This window comes from Martes martes, assembly GCF_963455335.1.
Source record: "Martes martes genome assembly, chromosome: 2".
Classification (NCBI taxonomy): Eukaryota; Metazoa; Chordata; class Mammalia; order Carnivora; family Mustelidae; genus Martes; species Martes martes.
The window spans coordinates 81,671,364-81,689,560 of NC_137889.1; the positions used below are offsets into that span (position 1 = coordinate 81,671,364).

The window sequence follows — 18,197 nt, forward strand, 5'->3', positions numbered from 1 at the left end:
TCATTGAAGGATGCTCAATTTAGTAAAGTGCTTTTTCTGGATCTATTTTGATGATCATAAGATTTTTATTCTTCATTCTATAATTGTGGTGTATCACATCGACTAATTTTCATAGATTGAAATATCCTTACATTTCAGAGATAACTCCCCCTTGGTCATGGCCATTTATGATCTTTTAATGTGCTGTTGAGTTTGGCTTAATGGTATTTTGCTGAAAATTTTTGTATCTCTATTTCTCAGGGCTATTGATCTCTAGTTTTCTTTTCTTACAATGTCTTTTTCTGGCTTGGTATCAGGGTAATGTTGACCTTATAAAATGAGTTCAGAACTGTTCCCTCCTCTTCTATTTTTTGGAAGAATTTGAAAATGAGTATCATTGATTCTTCTTTAAATATTTGGTAGAATTCTCCAGTGAGCTCATAATCTCTTGCTCCTTTTGGTATTCTACTCTGTATCTTTTGGTTGGAGAGTTTAATCCATTTACATTTAAAGTTGCTAATAGGTTACTCCTATCATTTTGTGAATTGTTCTCTGTTGATCTTGTAGATTTTTTTATTCATCTTTGCCTCTTTTGCTGCCTTTTTTCGTATTTCATTTTTTTTTGTAGTGATGCGCTGATTACTTTCCTATTTCTTCATGTAACTTCTATAAGTTGTTTCTTTATGGTTACCATGGAAGTTACATAAAACATGACCATAAAAAAATGATTTTAGTCTTAAGAATTTCAATTGCATTCGAAATCTACTCTTTTACTTCCCCCCTCATAATTTATATTATTGATGTCAAATTGATCTTTTCATATTGTGCATCAGTTAACATACTCCATATAGTTAAATTTCATACTTTTATATTTTAACCTCTATACCATAATTTAAAAACTTAGGCAACACTGTTATTGTACTGATATTCTGGGTTAGTCTATACATGTACTTTTTTCAATGAGCTCTGTACTTTCATAGGCTTTTGTACTCATGTCTATCATTCTTTCATTTCAACTGAAAGGATTCCCTTTAACATTTCTTGTAAGGCTGTTTTAGTGCTGATGATCTTTCTCAACTTTTGTTTATCTGAGAAAGTCTTTATCTTTCATTTCTGAAGGACAGTTTTGTCAGATACAGTGTTCTTGTTTTGTAGTTTTATTTTCCTTGCTCTTTGAAAATATCCTCTCTCTCCTTCTGACCTACCAGGTTTCTGCTGATAAACCTGCTAGTAGTCTTATGGACACCCACATGAACCTGACAAGCCACATTTCTCCTGCTGTTTTTAAAAATCCTTTTCTTTGATATTTGACAATTAGGTTATTATGTTTTTTAGTATACACTGTTTTGAGTCCTCCTAATCAGAATTCCTTGTGTTTCATTAACTTATTTCTTCCCCCAGATTTGGGAAGTTTGGAGCCATAATGGCCTTAAATAAGCTTTCTTCTCCTTTCTCTCTCTTTTCCTTTTGTGACTCTCATAATGTGTTATGTTAGTCCTTTTGAAAGCCCCTTAGGCTTTCTTCACTCTTTGCTTCTTTTTTTCTTTTTGCTCCTCTATTTGAATAATTTCAAAAGACTTGTCTTAAATTTGATGATTTTTTTTCTTCTGCTTTATCAAGTATGACGCTGAATCCCTATGGTGAATTTTTCAATTTAGACACTGTATTCTTCATTTCCAAAATCGATTTTTTAAAATATTTTTTCTTTGTTGAAATTCTCAGTTTATTCATGTATCATTTTCCTAAGCTCTTTGAGCATTTTTGTGACAGTTACTTGGTATTCTTTATCAGGTAATCCACATAGTTCCTTTTTCTTTTTCTTTTCTTTTTTTTTGTTAAGTGTCACTTTCTGGAGATTTTTTTTTTCCTTTGATTGGGCCATATTTCTTTGTGTTTTTTTATGTGCCTTATAACTTTGCTTTGGGATCACACATTTTTAAAAATAGCCACCTTTTGCAGTCTTTATAGATTAGCTTCATGTAGGGAAAGATTTTGACCAATCAGCCTGGTTAAATATTCTGAAGTCTTCTCAAACCTTTTCTGTAGATGTTTATTCTTTGCACTTGTATGTGTAAATTTTCAATTAGAGGGACTTGTATCTTTTCTCAGGAGCTCATAATCTCTTGCTTCTTTTGGTATCTGTATGCAGTACTGCTGGTTCTCTGGAGCTGGCATAATCACCCAGATCTCTTTCGTTCTTTGTGGCCCCATGCTTGTAGAGTATGTTGGTTCCATCAGTACTCCATGTCAGGCAAGACAAAGACCAGTCATGTGGGTACTTCACCAAAAGTCTAGAACACTGGATGCATGTTCCACTCCTCTCTTCCCTCTTCCAAAGGAGTGGCTACCAAGCTGTTTTGGCTTCTGTTTCCTGTACCACAAGTAACATCAGTGCAAGAAGCCCAAAAAGCAGCAGCAAGCCATCCAGTTTTCTTTTGTTCTCAGCAGCCCCAAGGCATCTAGTATCTGCCAGGTCCCATCAGGGCTCTGAGACAGGAAGACAGAAACCAGTTCCTTGGGCAGTCGCTCTCCCCAAATAAAGCCAAAACATTGCACCCACACTGCAACTTTTTTTCCTCCCAAAAGGGAACCTGGGAGTTGAAGATTCTTTCCCACTTTTTTCACACTGAGCTGGAGGGGAGGGTCTATGGAGAGTGAATGTGTGCTAGTCGAAACCTTTGCCTTTGTTCTCAGCAGTCTTTAACCTGGTGCCCTTTTTGTCAGTGTCTAGAATCAAGCAACAAAGCAAGCAGTTCCTCTAAAAAGTCAGAACGTGGACATACAGTCTAAACTCTACTTTCTTTCCCGCTGGGAGAAGCCAAGAGCAGGCAATTCCTCCCAAGTGTGGTGCACTGTGCCAAGGAAGATTGTGGTGAGTGTCATGAATTTTCCCACAGAGTTTGACATGACTAGTTTCATACTCATTTGGTTTACAGGAGCCCCTTTCCTTATTTCTGGATTTCTCACAAATAAAACTGGTCAATGGTGTGTTGTTTAAGATGGTCTGGGACTTCCTATTTCACCATCTTACTGACATCACTCCCTTGACCCTTTCTCTGTTTCTTAAAATGAAATCCTAAATATTGTTTTTTGGGACTGTGACAACATTCAATTTTTCCAGTTGCCATTTTATTTCTAAACTGTTTTTTCCCTGTGAAAATAAGCAGCCACCTCTACTAGCAATTTGTTTGTTGGTAACCATAAAATATGATCTGGAGCAATATTATACGCTGGAAACATGAATTGTACATTACTTTAGCATCAAGTTTTCCTTCAAATATCAAAAGTCTAATTAAATAACTCTCAAAATTTTATTAACAGTATTTATATTTAGTTCAGCTTTTGATTCCAATGTATTTAAATGATTGCACAATTCCAGTTTTCTTCTCTACAACTCTTGAGATTGCATTAATTACTATGGCAACTGGTATGAATACCACACTAGGTTCTTTCACTAAACAATGATTCTCTATTTAAGCACAAAAATAAAGTGCAGCCAACATGATGTCATCTAAGGTACCTCTACAGGTTTATACTGATACTGATTTTCTCTGAGGCTTCTAAACAGGAATTTGGGGAATGTTTTGAGATGAAAGATTAGTTTTGAAATTTCTCCACTGTTTAAAAATTTTCTGCTAGAAAAAATGACCTCATAATTTGATGGTGGTGAGAAAGGAGTATTTTCTATTTAATATGGACAATAAAGAAAGCCTCTATAATCTGATTTGGGTCAACTCATTAATCCAGTGGGTAACACGAGCTCTCATTTCCCCTCTGTATCATAAAGGTGGTCTCTACGGGAAGTGATCAGAGGGAGCGCACACTAATTTGCTGAACATTGCTATGGAAAGAGGTCAATGTCCAAAATAACATAGTTACTCTAGAAGAAACTACAACTTTATACAATAATCATAATTCAGCAAATAGACACATTCTTTTCTTTTTTTTTTCTTCCATAGCACTTTAAGCACAGAAAACATAGTTCAGTATAGTCTCTCGTGCATTTATTTATATTCCTACAAATTTAGGAACTACTGACTACACTGCAAGGTCTTTAAATAGGACACTAATTTGTAAAAGAAACATTGGACATTTTGACCTTTCTTACACTGTTAAACCAGCTACATTAGCTGAACTGAAAGAACACAAGCTTTCTCAGCCGCTTAGACTAAATGTATTCTTAAAGTCTTTGAGAATTAAAGAATTCTTAAAGTCTTTACTGTTCCCAGATGTTTTGTGTAATAGTGGGAAAAGTTTAAATGTCAGAGGAAAAAAAAAAAACTGACAACCAGAAAAGAAATGATTTCAACTTGTTATGGGTCATCTAGAGAAGGCTTAAACATGCAAAGCTGTCAGCTATGCAGATGGTTAAACAATGATCAGGCTCCCCCAAGAAATTTAAGAAGAAAAATCTCTAATAATATGACTAACCATGCCATGAGTGACCTGCAACATATCCATAAAGTGCTTATTGCTAATTTATTCATATTCAACTCTTATTTAATACTAAGTATTTTAGAAAATATTTAAATATTTAAGCATGAGTGAAAGGTCTATAGTCTAGTTTGATATTAGCAGCTACATATATGTGTGTGTATACATACACACACAGACACACACACACACATACACATAGGGCTATATGCATTTCATTTCCAAAATATTGAAATATATACATATATATACGCATTAATATATAGAAAGTTAGAATCATACATATATTCATATATAGAAAGCTGGAAGTATGTATATGTGTATATATATGTATGTACATATATACACAAAAGTATATATGCATATATGTGTATACACACACACACGTATATATACATATTTCTACCTACATAGAAATAGGGGATATGTTGGAAACTGCGGTAGACAAGTCATTAGTTAGATGTAATGAAGTAAGTATAGCGAGCCACCACAGATTAGTGAAATCTGTTCTATAAAATATCAGTAAAGAAATTATGCTATTTTATTGCTAAACACAAGCAATAAATGAAACAAAACATAACTTTAATGAAATAACACTTAATATATCTCCATAAGAAAGCTGTTATAAAAGCTTAAACATTTTCATTTGTAAACATAGTTTAATCAAAGTTTGTTTTTTTTTTTAAGATTTTATTTATTTACTTGAGAGGGAGAGAGAGAGAGAGAGCATGGGCAGGAGAAAGGGCAGAAGGAGAAACAGACTCTCTGCTAAGCAGGGAGTCAGATGTGATGCAGGAAACCTGGGATCAGGACCTGAGTTGAAAATGGAGGCTTAACTGACTGAGCCATCCAGACACTCCTCAATCCAAGTTTTTATATGTAAATATAAGTAGATGTATTTAAGTCACAGAAGAAGATGAAAAAGGTTATAGCCTTTTAAAAGATAATTTAGGGGTCCCTAGGTGGCTCGGTCAGTTAAGAAACTGACTCTTAATTTTGTTTGAGTTCATGATCTCAGTGTTGTGAGATTCTGCACTGGGCATGGAGCCTGCTTAAGATTCTCTCTCTCCCTCTCCTTCTGCCCCTTCTGGCACCTCTCTCTCCCTCTCTAAATAAATAAATAAATAAATAAACTTAAAAATAGTGATAAAATAAAAATATAATTTAGATTACTGTACTTCTCTGGTAATTGTGATTATTTATGGTATGTCATATATATATATGAGTCATGCCATATGGTAATAAATCATATATATTTTTGTATATGAAGATTTATATATGTATATGAAAGGAAAATTTCAAACTAGTTCTTCCACTCAAGTAAGAAACATCTGCATTAATACTATTTATCTATCATTTATACAATTTGTAAGTTCTATAAAGGTCTATAATGCTAGGTAACAACAGTATAGTTTCACGAATTATCAGACTATCTCTTCTGAGAACACAATAATTAACTTCATTAAATGAGAAGGAGAATAGTTTTATTTTGACAATGTTCTAGAATCTTTTTCTTCCAAAGTCAGAATAATTAAAGTAGACCACTTATTCAGACAATATACCCCATCCCTCATCCTTCCAGAGAAAACCAGAGGGAATAAACATATTGCAGTCTGGGGATTTAGCATAGGCATGAATAAATACTTCTTATCTGCAAGTAATAATTGTGTTTCAGGGATTGACTGGTCAATGGCAGGTCTATTTATATAGCCATTTTCTATCCCCAAACCTACATGTCTATCAGAACCTAATACATACAGGTCCTTTAAAACCATTTTCTACTCAGACTCATCTAATTCAAGACGTGTCCTCTTTTATTGAGAGAACATATTATCAAAATGTGAAAGTCTAAAAATAGTGGTTTATAATTGAAAACCTAATTCTTTCTTAATTATAGGTATGCTACAGTGGCACTATAATTAGAGATGATCAGTGCTCTAAAATGAGTCAGACTTTATCAGTCACTCTGTACAAGGATTTACATGAGTTTCATAGCAGAAAACCCTGGAAAATGAAGATGCAGGGTCTTTTTCTTCATACCTCTTGATGTTACAAGATTGCCCTCCATTTATTGTCTCTCTCTAATAGAACAATGTAAATATTTTATTCATATTTGTTTTACCCGTTATCTCTGATTTTAAGTTAGAAAATTTACAGCTGAAATTGAAATTCTGAAGCTAATGCACACTTACTGACTTTACTAAATCAATATTATTATAACACAGTTTATTACATTATTTAACTGAAATCTGGAAATCCTTTAGATTTAAGTTGGGTAACTCATATCATCTTAGGACAAAACAGATAGGTCCCTAATAAAGGATGAAATATTCATCTTATAATTTTAAATAATGTGCTTTCATCCCAACAAAGGTATGCTTTTAGGAAACATTTGTTATGTTCAGACAAAAGGAAACAAGTTATTTTTCATTCGTTAGCTAGTTACATATCTTTAAAATTTAGAAAATGACCTGGCTTCTTAAATCAATTTCTCCAATGACCAAATCCAAAGCTCTTGCTGTGTTAAAAACAACAAAAACAACAAAAATTGGCTTTATAAACTCTTGGACAGTAGAAAATTTTTAGTAATATGAATAATAAAATCCCTAGTCATAAACAGTGTAATAAGAAAATGTCTTCAATGAAGCCAAATTAAGCTGTATTAGAAAACATAAGATAACTGTTAGAACTTTAAATATTAGCAAATGGTAAAAATGGCAAATATTTTTCTTCCACACGTAATTAACTTTCTTAGGTCTGAAAGTAAGCACAACAGATGGCCAGGGAAGAAAGCATACAATACATGTCTTCAGTCTAACTTCAGCCCATTCCATCTATATTCCCTTTCCTGACAAACTGGGCACCATGATAATCAATCTGCCAGCTTCTGCTCTGTCCTGAATCCACCTTACAGGAGCCCCAGGCATGCCTAGAGCTAAATGACAGTTGAGAGAGGACGACCCAAGATGGGTGATGAATGTTAATTTTAGGAATAGCAGCAAGGAGAATTTCCCATGTAACATTTTCCACCAGAAGTTTAGAAATTCACCAGACTACAGCTAATAAGACAAACTATAATATACCTGATGATTTGAGGGAAAGAATGTTAACGAAAACCAATATTTTGCTTTTATAATGTCTATGAGTTAGCTCCACGTTATCTAATACATTTTAAGTAACACTCTAAAGAGAAATTCTTTTTTTGGAAGGGGAAACTCTTAGTCAATCTCCATATTCTATTGCAGTGAACTTTATGTGAAAAGGTATAAGGCATGATGAATACAGCTGGAAAGTCACAGTATCCCAAAAATATTTTTGGGAGTCCAAAGCAAAAATACGATGTCCTCTCTATTATCATCATGGCATCCAATTATCAAACATTAATATGGTTAGCAAAATTATTCAAAATTACTCTTGACTTAGCAGCACCTTTTCATTGAACCCACCTTTTAGAAACAAACCTTTTGTATACATAATTTCTCAAATTATAACCAGGTCATACATGTCAATGGAAAAATTAACATGACAAACTCCTATCACTCTGGTGATGTGTGCTGTTGATGTAGTGATGTTAGCTTCTCTTTACTGAGAATCAATATTAATAAATATGTGGCTCTTAAGTACTTTTGAGGCCACAATCTTCTTTCTCTAGATATGGAAAAGCTAACTACAGTGTTGCATGCATTGAGATCTAACCAAAGTTGATTCACCAAGAGTTCCTTTTGAAGGTATGTGGAAAGGAAGTGTGAAGCCCTGCCTGAGTTTCTACCATTATAATTCTCCAATGCCACACAAGGATATAAACCTATAAACAAGGATATAACCTAAACTGAGCATGGGCACAGTAAAATAAATCCAGAGACCTTTATCAGCAGATGAAAATAGGATATTGAAAGAACCCTAGAGGTTTAGGTAAAAAAACCTCAGCACACTTACCAGCTGCCTAAATTTGGCCAAGTCCACAAAATTATCTGAGCTTTAGCTTAATAATGCATGGTATGCAAATAAAAATCATTGTCTTGATTATCAGGCAGATGTATTGTGAGATTCAAAAAGCTAACGGGATAAAGAAGATGTGGTATATGCACATCATGGAATACTATTCAGCCATGAGAATGAGATCATGTCATTTGTAACAACACAGATGGACTGAGAGGGAATAATGCCAAGTGGAATAAGGCGGACAGAGAAAGACAAATACCATATGAATTCACTTAGAGGTGGAATTTCAGAAACAAAACAAGCAAACAAACAAACAAACAAAAAACCCCAGACTCTTAAATACAGAGAACAATCTGGTGGTTGTGGGGGTGGGGCAGAGATGGGTAAAGTAGATAAAGGGGATTAAGAGTCCACTTAATGGGGCTCCTGAGTGGCTCAGTTGGTTAAACCTCTGCCTTCGGCTCAGGTCATGATCCCAGGGTCCTGGGATCGAGCCCCGCATCGGACTCTGTTTGGCGGGGAGCCTGCTTCCTCCTGTCTCTCTGCCTGCCTCTCTGCCTACTTGTGATCTCTCTCTGTCAAATAAATAAATAAAATCTTAAAAATATATATTTTAAAAAAAAAGAGTCCACTTAATGAACTGAATAATGTGTAGAATTGTTGAATCATTTTATTGTACACCTGAAACTCATAAAACTGAGTTATGAGCACTGAGTTATGTATAGAATTGTTGAGAGTAATGTATAGAATTGTTGAATCATTTTGTTGTACCCCTGAAACTAATATAGTACTGTATGTTAATTATACTTTAATAAATAAATATGCAAAGAGATAATGCATGTGAAACTGCTTGGGAAAGTTATGATAATAAAAGGTGTCAGTTTACCTAATTACTCACTATCACTTCCCTATTACTCTAGGAAGGGTAAGCTCCACAGTCTTATATTGGTGAGTGGCACACCACAAATTATGCTGGCAAGTGTCCGTACGTATACATGAACATATTGCATATTGGAATCATGGTCTTCATGGAGATAGTGTACTGAAACACAAGAGTAAGAGCATTCTTTTCCCAGAGGCATCTAGTCTTCATCTTGTCTACTGGGGAACTTGAGTGTACCAATGATGAAATCTTGGCATCTTGATAATTACATATATGTTTCTATGACTGAGTTAAGAAACATGGCAAAGCTCTGGAAATGTGTATGTACAGTTGTTGAGAGTACCTGGAACCACTGCTGTGCAAACAAGCTAATGACAGTAACTTTCAACATATGTATACTAATCTGTAAGACAAATATCTGGAAACAAGATTGTTTTAATCAATATTAAGTAACACTAAGGAAACCATGATATAGCAGGTACCTTATTCATTTACATATTTCATTCACTTCAAAAGGAAGAATATGAATAAAGTATATAGATAAAATAAATCCAAGTCCTACTGGAATACAAGTAATAAAAACTGCTTCAAAATACACTTCTAATTAAGAACCATGCAATATTCTAATTCATTTTAATAGATCCAGTGTTATGATAAAACTAAAACACTGTGCTACATTGAGAGTATTTATATACATATTACATATATGCTCATAGATGAAAGCAATTTGTCATTAGTAGCAAATCTGTATTATAACATTCATATATAGAACTGCATTAAAGTCAAAGCCGTTGCTGATAGATTGACCACACTTCTGTGCTTAAATTGCAGTGCTTAAAGAAACCGTCAAGATCCTGTCCTCCGAGGGCATCTGGGTGGCTCAGTCATTAAGCATCTGCCTTCAGCTCAGGTCATGATCCCAGGGTCCCGGGATTGAGCCCCACATTGGGCTCTCTGCTCCGTGGGAAGCCTGCTTCTCCCTCTCCCACTCCCCCTGCTTGTGTTCCCTCTCTGGCTGTCTCTCTCTGTCAAATAAATAAATAAAATCTTTCAAAAAAAAAAAAAAAAGAAAGATCTTGCCCTCCCTACATGTAGCCAGGTTATTATCTATTATCAGCAGTGGTCTGCCCCTACACACACACACACACACACACACACACACACACGTTCTCCTATTTCACTCAACTGAAGTTAGTTGGAAAAGATACCAGAGGCAATGTAGATAAAACGGTCTTCAAATTATACTCTACTACTTCAGCTGATGCTAATCTTAATTCTGGAATGGCCTAGATATCACTCAAGCAAATTCATATACATTCAAAGATTTTGTTAGCTTATCAGAAATTATCATATGTTATACACATTGGCCTAAAACCTTAGTTTATCAGCTGTATTAAACTTTTAATAGAACGACTTCTTATATAGAGAAAATAGTATAATGAAAGAAAATTGTACGGTCATGAGATTATTGGACTTGTCCTATATATAAATACCATATGGTCACAATTTTTTTTTGAAAAATAGAATATATTTAATAGACATGTTATAATTATGATACCCATTTAGACCTTTGTTAGTTTTTTCTTGGAGAGTTTGTAAAAATTCAGAATTGTCACACATTTATATAATCTCTCTAATTAACATAACAGAATTAACATAACTGATTTGAAAGTGAGTTTTCAACTGTAAACTATGTAAAATATATGACAGCTATGCTTATTTAAAATTAAAAATATTCTGCTTCAAAAATAATAACAATCTAAACTTATTTATACTTTGCTTCAATTTTGTTCCAAAAGGACAATCTTTATAAAACTATAATTCTGTTATAATGTTGTGTTTTTCTCCTAAGGAGATAGGCATGACAAAATAGAGATGGAGCTAAAGATAAGGATGGGGAAGGGGGAGTATAGAGACAAGGTCAAGAACAGAGAGAGAGACAGAGAGGGGGATTACTATCACATAGTACCTTTGTAGAGCACAGGAAGGAGGGAGCGAGGACAAAATAGAAAATGGTTATTTTTAAGATCAAAATCAGAAGTTAACAAAGCAGGATCTCTTACCCTGAAAAACTCTTTGGTGGATCCAGAGTCTAATGTTCCATAAGCAATTTCTGTTTGCTTAGAAAGATCCTCAGCACTTTCGATGGGAGATACCATCCTCTCTACAGTCAGGAAGGCAGCTAAGTTAGCCGTGTAGGAGGAGATTATGATCAGGGTAAAGAACCACCACACACCTCCAACAATGCGCCCAGAGAGGGATCTAATAACAAGTATGAAATGGATTTGTAAAGTGAAATGAATGACCTAATAAAAAAAAATCCAAGTTAGCAATATTATGCAAATACTGACTTATATGGGACTATTTAACTTGATGCTTTTCAATATATCTGCTAGTTAATAAAATTGGAAATTATTAAGCATTCTGGGTAAGCAGTCTGGATTAGCTAGATGTAATGAGCTACCCAGAGGACAAAACTTCAGATTCCTCAGATTCTTTCAAAGTTATAATGCCCAAATTATCTATGGTATGAAATTTCACAATGAAGCAATTTTAAGAAATGTGCAAATAATCCAGCCAATGCCCATCCTACTATCCATTCATGACATAAGTAAACACGAACAAGAGAATTTAACATCACTTGTAACTCACAATAATGTTGACAAACAAAATCAAATATTAAAAATATAAGAATGTGCACCATAGGTGAAGTTGAAACCCTCCCTTTAATTCAGCCAATGAAGTTCCAAAACCCCCTAAAAGGTCCAAAATTTCACTGGGTTTTTGTGTGTGCAAAAACAAAAGTTTTTGATATGGTGCAGAATAGAAAATGGGGGAAAATGATACAACAAACAAAGGGATGACACAAAATATAATTCTTAATGAATAAAAATCTGAGGCTTCCTGGCATGGACTGCTACCACCCTGTTCCTCTGTGCTTCCTGCTTAAGAAAAAAAGACAACTCAAGGAAAACAAAATTAGACATTTAAACATTTGTCAAGATACAAATTCCTGATTTGCAATATAATAAAATAATAATATTTCTTTGACCATAAATTCATATGTAAAATACTTTTGAAAGCTTAATAGATCCCTAATAACTTACTTTAAACCCTAGAGAGATAAATACAGATATGTAGATGTGGAAATTGATACATAACGTATTATTCTGAAAGATTTGGTGGGATTCTATGTATAAAAGGACTTAAAAAATGTAAAGGGGTTTAAGTAATATTAACAATCCTACACAATAACATTTTAGGTTAATAACTTTGCTATGTCTAACAATTAAATTTGCTACAGTGAAAAGGTAACATTTCTAAAAACCTAAATTACAAACATTTGGTAATTTATGGCCTAAAACAGACTCCTGACATTTAATAGTAAGGAATACACCTTTGTAGAATAAACTATTCTAGCAGTCAAAAAAAAGTGAGGAAGCTTATTTAAAAATAAAGATTTTAAAGAATATCTATTGCTAAAAGAGAAAGAGTGACCAAGTGATGAAAAAATATAACTAAGAGCCTTTATCACAGACTCTGAGAGATGCAAAGAATTAAATAAATATGACAGAAAGGAAAAAAATGAACTTCTCTCTCATGGATAGGGTATTAAATACATTTTAAATTTAAGAAACCTCTTGTGTAGACACAGCCACTCTCAAAATGTTCGCCATTCCACAACAATGGGAGGTATTAAAGGGTATGTATTCCATATTTAAGAGGGCAGCTCAAATCCCTTAAAACAAAGCTGTCTTCTTAGTAATTGCTTTGACACTATAAACTGCATGGTAATTGGCAACGTATTTCAGAATCGTTTTTATAAGTAATTCTGTTCCATTTATAAACACAAGTTAAAGATATGTTATTTTCTATTCCAGTGCTTAGGTCAGATTTAATGAGTTTAAATATGCCAATTTACTTGAAGTTCGACAAGTTATCTCAATAAATTTATTGAACTTATATTTCAGTCAAAATAGAAAATTCTTGAGCAATTTATTATTCATTTATAATTGTTTTCAAAGGATCGATTAATGTTTCTGAAAGAGTTCCTAAGAAATTTTATGCAGGGGGCAAATTCAATTTATGTCTTATGGTGACAGACAAAAATGGTTTCTCTAATTAAAAACAAACCTTTACTTCTTTGAATGTGGATTAAAAGAGCAAATAAACAGATATGCTACCAATTCCTTCTTTTTTATTCTACTATTTTTTTTAAATCTATATTAAATAACTGTTTTAAGAATGACATTTTTATTTCTTGGAATCCTTTTGAGATATTAGGGGAAAAAAAACAGAGGCAAGCAAGAAAATAAAAGTCAACTTTATAGCATTTTACGCTCACAATTTCTGTGGTTCTAGGCTTCAGAAAACTACAGTAAACATATTCTAAACTTAATTTCAGGAAAAAGACCAATTCAGGTTAATGAATAATTTCTGATTAAAATTTAAATGTTCTATTAATATTAATAATATAGTTCCATACCATATTTTACTTGAAAAGAAGTGATAAATATCTTTCAAAATACTTAAAGAGTATCTCAAAGTGATCAGTGCATTTCATGAATCATCATCATCATTATTATTATTATTATCATCATCATCATCCTCATTATTATTAGATACTATGCTTCTCTATTCTTCTTTCCTAAGCTGGAGTAACCATCATTGCATTGTAAAAAAAAAAAAAGATAGTTTCATTTGTTTTAAAAATCATTAAATTTGCCAGTATTATGCAGTATTTAAATGCACATATAATATAGAATGAAAGATATGTACACTTAAAATGTTTAGCAAAGCAAATTTTGCTCATATATATATATTCTGTAGCAAAAAATAAATCAGTTGATAACAAGGAAAAATATACTATCTAAAATCTCTTTAGTGTACCAGGAAATAAAAATTATTCCATGTGAAATTGTAGTAAGTCATGACTCATGAATGAAATCATGAGCACAGATAAAAGGGCATATTTTACAAAACAGGCTTTTTGAAAATTAGTAGTTGTCTGTTTGTCATGGTGGACCCTAGGGTAACACAGATTTTTAAATGTGCTCTATGCTACAATTCCTGTAAATACGTTTTCTGTTCCTTGACAAGCAGTGGACACCAAAACAACTAACTTCAGAGCCAGGATCCCTGAGGAATAAGGCAAACAAATCTAAGGATCCATCTGTAGGAACCCAGATCAATATATCCTACTTTATAATGAACCTCACACACTTCTCCTTACTAAATCAAAAGGCAGAGCATAGTTTATGTTACTCTAAGGTAATTGTGTTTTATCTCAGGATTAAAGTTACATTATACTTCTTACCAAAGATGAATAATTTTATTATTATTTATGGACCAGAATATTCTCTGAGATCTGCATTTGGTTAATATTTTCTCCCTCATTATTAGAAACTTCTTTTTATGTCTTTAAGTTAAATCAGATAAATGCAGAGATAAAACTATGAATCTTACATATTTTGTGGGAAGTCATCATATTTGTGTATATATTATATGTAACATTATTATATATTTCTATATTATTCTACACTGTATATATTAAAATTATTATACATATATGCCATGCAAATACCATTGGCATATTTTTAATTCAGGGCAGTTCCATAAAGAAGTCACAAGGAATCTGTGGAATTAAGATTGTTTAGGTTCAAATAATTCATAACAATGTGTCCTACTAGCAGAGAGTCATTAATAATTTCTGCATACGTGATATATTGAATTTATCTCACTGGGTGGAGTATACAAAAAAAGACTACAAAAGATACAAATTTTTTAGTTTCTCATGTAGTTTTTTTGAAATTAATCAGTTATCTCCAAAGTGCTCAGAATCTAACAATGAAATAGTATTAAAAAAATCATCCACTTTACTAGTTATTAAGATATCCCATAGAATCAAAGAGAAGTAATCAAACCTAGATTAAAATGTGCCAGTAGACCATAATTTAGCCTTCAAATGTGAAAGAATCATAGAAAAATCATGGTTTATTCTTCCAAAGAGCCAGATATGGCTATCCTTCTTATTCATGTAGTAACATGAACAAAGGCAAAATGTATTTTGCGAGATATTCATTATATTTAGGCATTTTAGAGCAGTACCTAATATATCATAATGAGACTAGATGCAGAAATGTATTCCATTATCTGTGTGTATTACTATTGAATATAGCGCAAGCTGCAGTGAATCAGCCACCATTATTACCCAACCATGTATTTCTAAATACTTGGAAAATATCTTATCAGACATCCCCTTCATTCAGCAACCTAACCTTAACAAAAAAAAAATTATAATCTCTCTCTGATATCATCTGCATGAGCTAATAATGAGAAAATAAAAGAGATGGGATGTGTGCCAATGAAGTTTTGTAAACAAGTTGTTGCTTTTGTAGTTAATAAGTGATGTTGCCCATTTTCCCATATACAGGTCTGTGGATCAACACACAGATGACTGTAAAATGAGAATATGCAGCAAAAACACGGTACCCCTCCAAGAAGGCATGGAATGGTAGGAACCTTATGCATTTTATAGCCTCTCCACGGTGTGTATAATTTCACCAGGAAATACAAGATCAACATTCAAAGAACATTGCTCGAATATTTCACAGACTTATGCCGACAGTAAGAGTCTGTCCTAAAGAGTCTTAAACTACTTGGACAGGTAGTCAGCGGCTGTTTACTTCTTTATAGTGAATTCATAAACACCATGAATATCCACTTGAGACCTAAAATGCACAAAGTTGAAGCAGGTGAGTAACCAACCTTGGCGAAATATCGCATCCTTGCTGCATAAAGGCACCCAAGGAAAACCAGAGACTATTAAAAATCCCAAATTCATTAGTTGATTCACTACTTTGTGTTTCTCTTCCATCTTCAAACTCCTCTGTGTGCCACTCGTAGGGGCTAAATCTGCTGACCAGGAATAAAACTACACTGACCCCAATGTAGGCAAAAACAATGCACATCCAGATCTCATAGGCTAAAGGATCAAGAAATGAAAACACTCCTGGTTTGGACTTCTGAGGCTTCTTGATCATGATAGATATCCCGAGGCTCATAAAGGGCTTTGAGAAGTCAATCACCTCTTCTCTCACAAGGGTAATAGTTAATGGAGCAATTGCAATGTCAGCTTTCTGTAATGAAAACAAATGAAAGTAATAGTACCCAGAGTCATGGTCTGAAAGGAATCATGGTTACATTACTGGATTGAAAGGGAAGAAAAGGAAATCAGGGAAATGTCAATAATTATTTCCTTGGCAGAGTCCCAGTAAAGAATAAACAAAAAAGCAATTTGTTCCCCAAATATCCCTCCTTTTATAAATACACAGTATACCCATCTGACTCAACTATGGTAATTACATCTCTACACTGAATCTATGACTTTGGCGCCTTTGAGCAATGTATGTGGTTCATATGCTTCAAGACAGATCAAATGTCTGTCTCATTTAGTGTGCATGTGTGCTTCTGATGTTAGCCTAAATTTTCAGATGTTCACAAGGCAATAAGATAGTATTCTTCAGTAATGTGGGAAACTAACAACCTCAGATAGAGGTACTTTGCAGGGAAGCGGGGCATTCTGTCAACAAGAGTTCAAACTGAATGACTTTATTTGGGAGAAGAGCTATACTTACCCCGTATACAAGTTCTCCAACCATCCCATTCCAAATTTTCGTGTCAGCATCCCTGGCCCCATACTTGCCATCCCCAACAATTGTCAACTTGTACTTGAACCCACAATGTTTGGCGATTTCTGCAGCCAAGTCAACACAGTAGCCCTCATAGCGCTCATTGCCTTCAAGCATTTCATGATTTTTCTTCATCATAACATATGGAGATTCCTATATGGAAAGACAGTGCTTTCATTGATTAAAAAAAAAAAAAGCTGTGTTAACTACTTTCACTGATTCAAGTCTTCTGGTTTAATTATTACCTGGTAGCCAGAGAAACTGTAGAATATGAATGGTGGAAAATATCAGCAGAAAAATATTGAGCATAATACCTTTGAGAAAAAAGGTCCTCAAATTCCTAACATTATATTTCATTAATATGACTTGTATCTAGCCATAACAAAGTAAACAAGAAACTCAAAAGCACAAACTGTTGACATGTCCTATTGTCATGTTTGTTAACTCCTAGAGTGTAGATAGGAATAATGTTGCTCAACATCTGTTTTATTCAACTCCAGATCCACCACACTCTTATTCTAGGTTAGGGTCATGCTGACTTCAAGAACCAGCATTCACCCAAAACCCTGTGTATGGTTGCCTCAAGGATAAGGTTCATGTGGAAATCATGTTGATAGTCAGTAATGGATAGACTAAAGAATCATTGCCATAGAGACGTACTGATGCTACCCTCTCAGATATCATGTCTCACTTCATCTATGAGATAGAATATCCTAGAATAACATTACAAGGATGGAGAGTAGCTTCCCCCTGTAAACACAAGCAAAATGAAGTATGAAAATGATTCAACATAGCCCCAAATTCTCTACTGGAAAGTGTCATCAAGCATATTTGAGAATTCAGTGAAATAGTCCGCCTTGATGGCATGATTACCAAAAGCCCTCACATGTCAGAGCTTACACTTATTAAGGTATTTCCAAATGCCAATCAATGTTTCTATTCAAATCTCTTATTAGCTGATTTTTTCAGCTCTATTTTCACCTATATTTTTCTTCTCAATATCGTTAGAATAATGAATCCCACAATTTTACTATACAACGGCTCAGCAAAATAAAATACAATTGTTTTGTCACAAAATCATGTACTATTAGTGAAGCCCCTTTCCCCCATCTCTATTTCACCAATGGCTTGTCACGATGATCTGCATCTACCTCCATCTCTCCAGAGCCTAGATGATCAAGATTCAGTTCAATGTTATCTCATTCCTTCAGGACTGGCTGTGTCTCAATGACTGTGTTGACATTGGTGGTTAAAAAGAAGGGAAATTA

General features: G+C 33.8%; 1 protein-coding gene across 2 annotated transcripts in view; it reads right to left on the reverse strand.

The window, feature by feature from the left end:
- The window catches only part of GRIA2 (glutamate ionotropic receptor AMPA type subunit 2), a gene marked incomplete at both ends in the record, with an annotated part of 151,313 nt that overhangs the window by 23,414 nt on the left and 109,702 nt on the right, over positions 1 to 18,197 (reverse strand). For both annotated transcript variants that reach the window (XM_080796989.1, XM_080796990.1), the window contains 3 exons: positions 11,302 to 11,500; positions 16,007 to 16,377; positions 16,876 to 17,082. In XM_080796989.1, the coding sequence (XP_080653115.1) occupies positions 11,302 to 11,500; positions 16,007 to 16,377; positions 16,876 to 17,082 (777 nt within the window). The remainder of the gene's footprint in view (positions 1 to 11,301; positions 11,501 to 16,006; positions 16,378 to 16,875; positions 17,083 to 18,197) is intronic.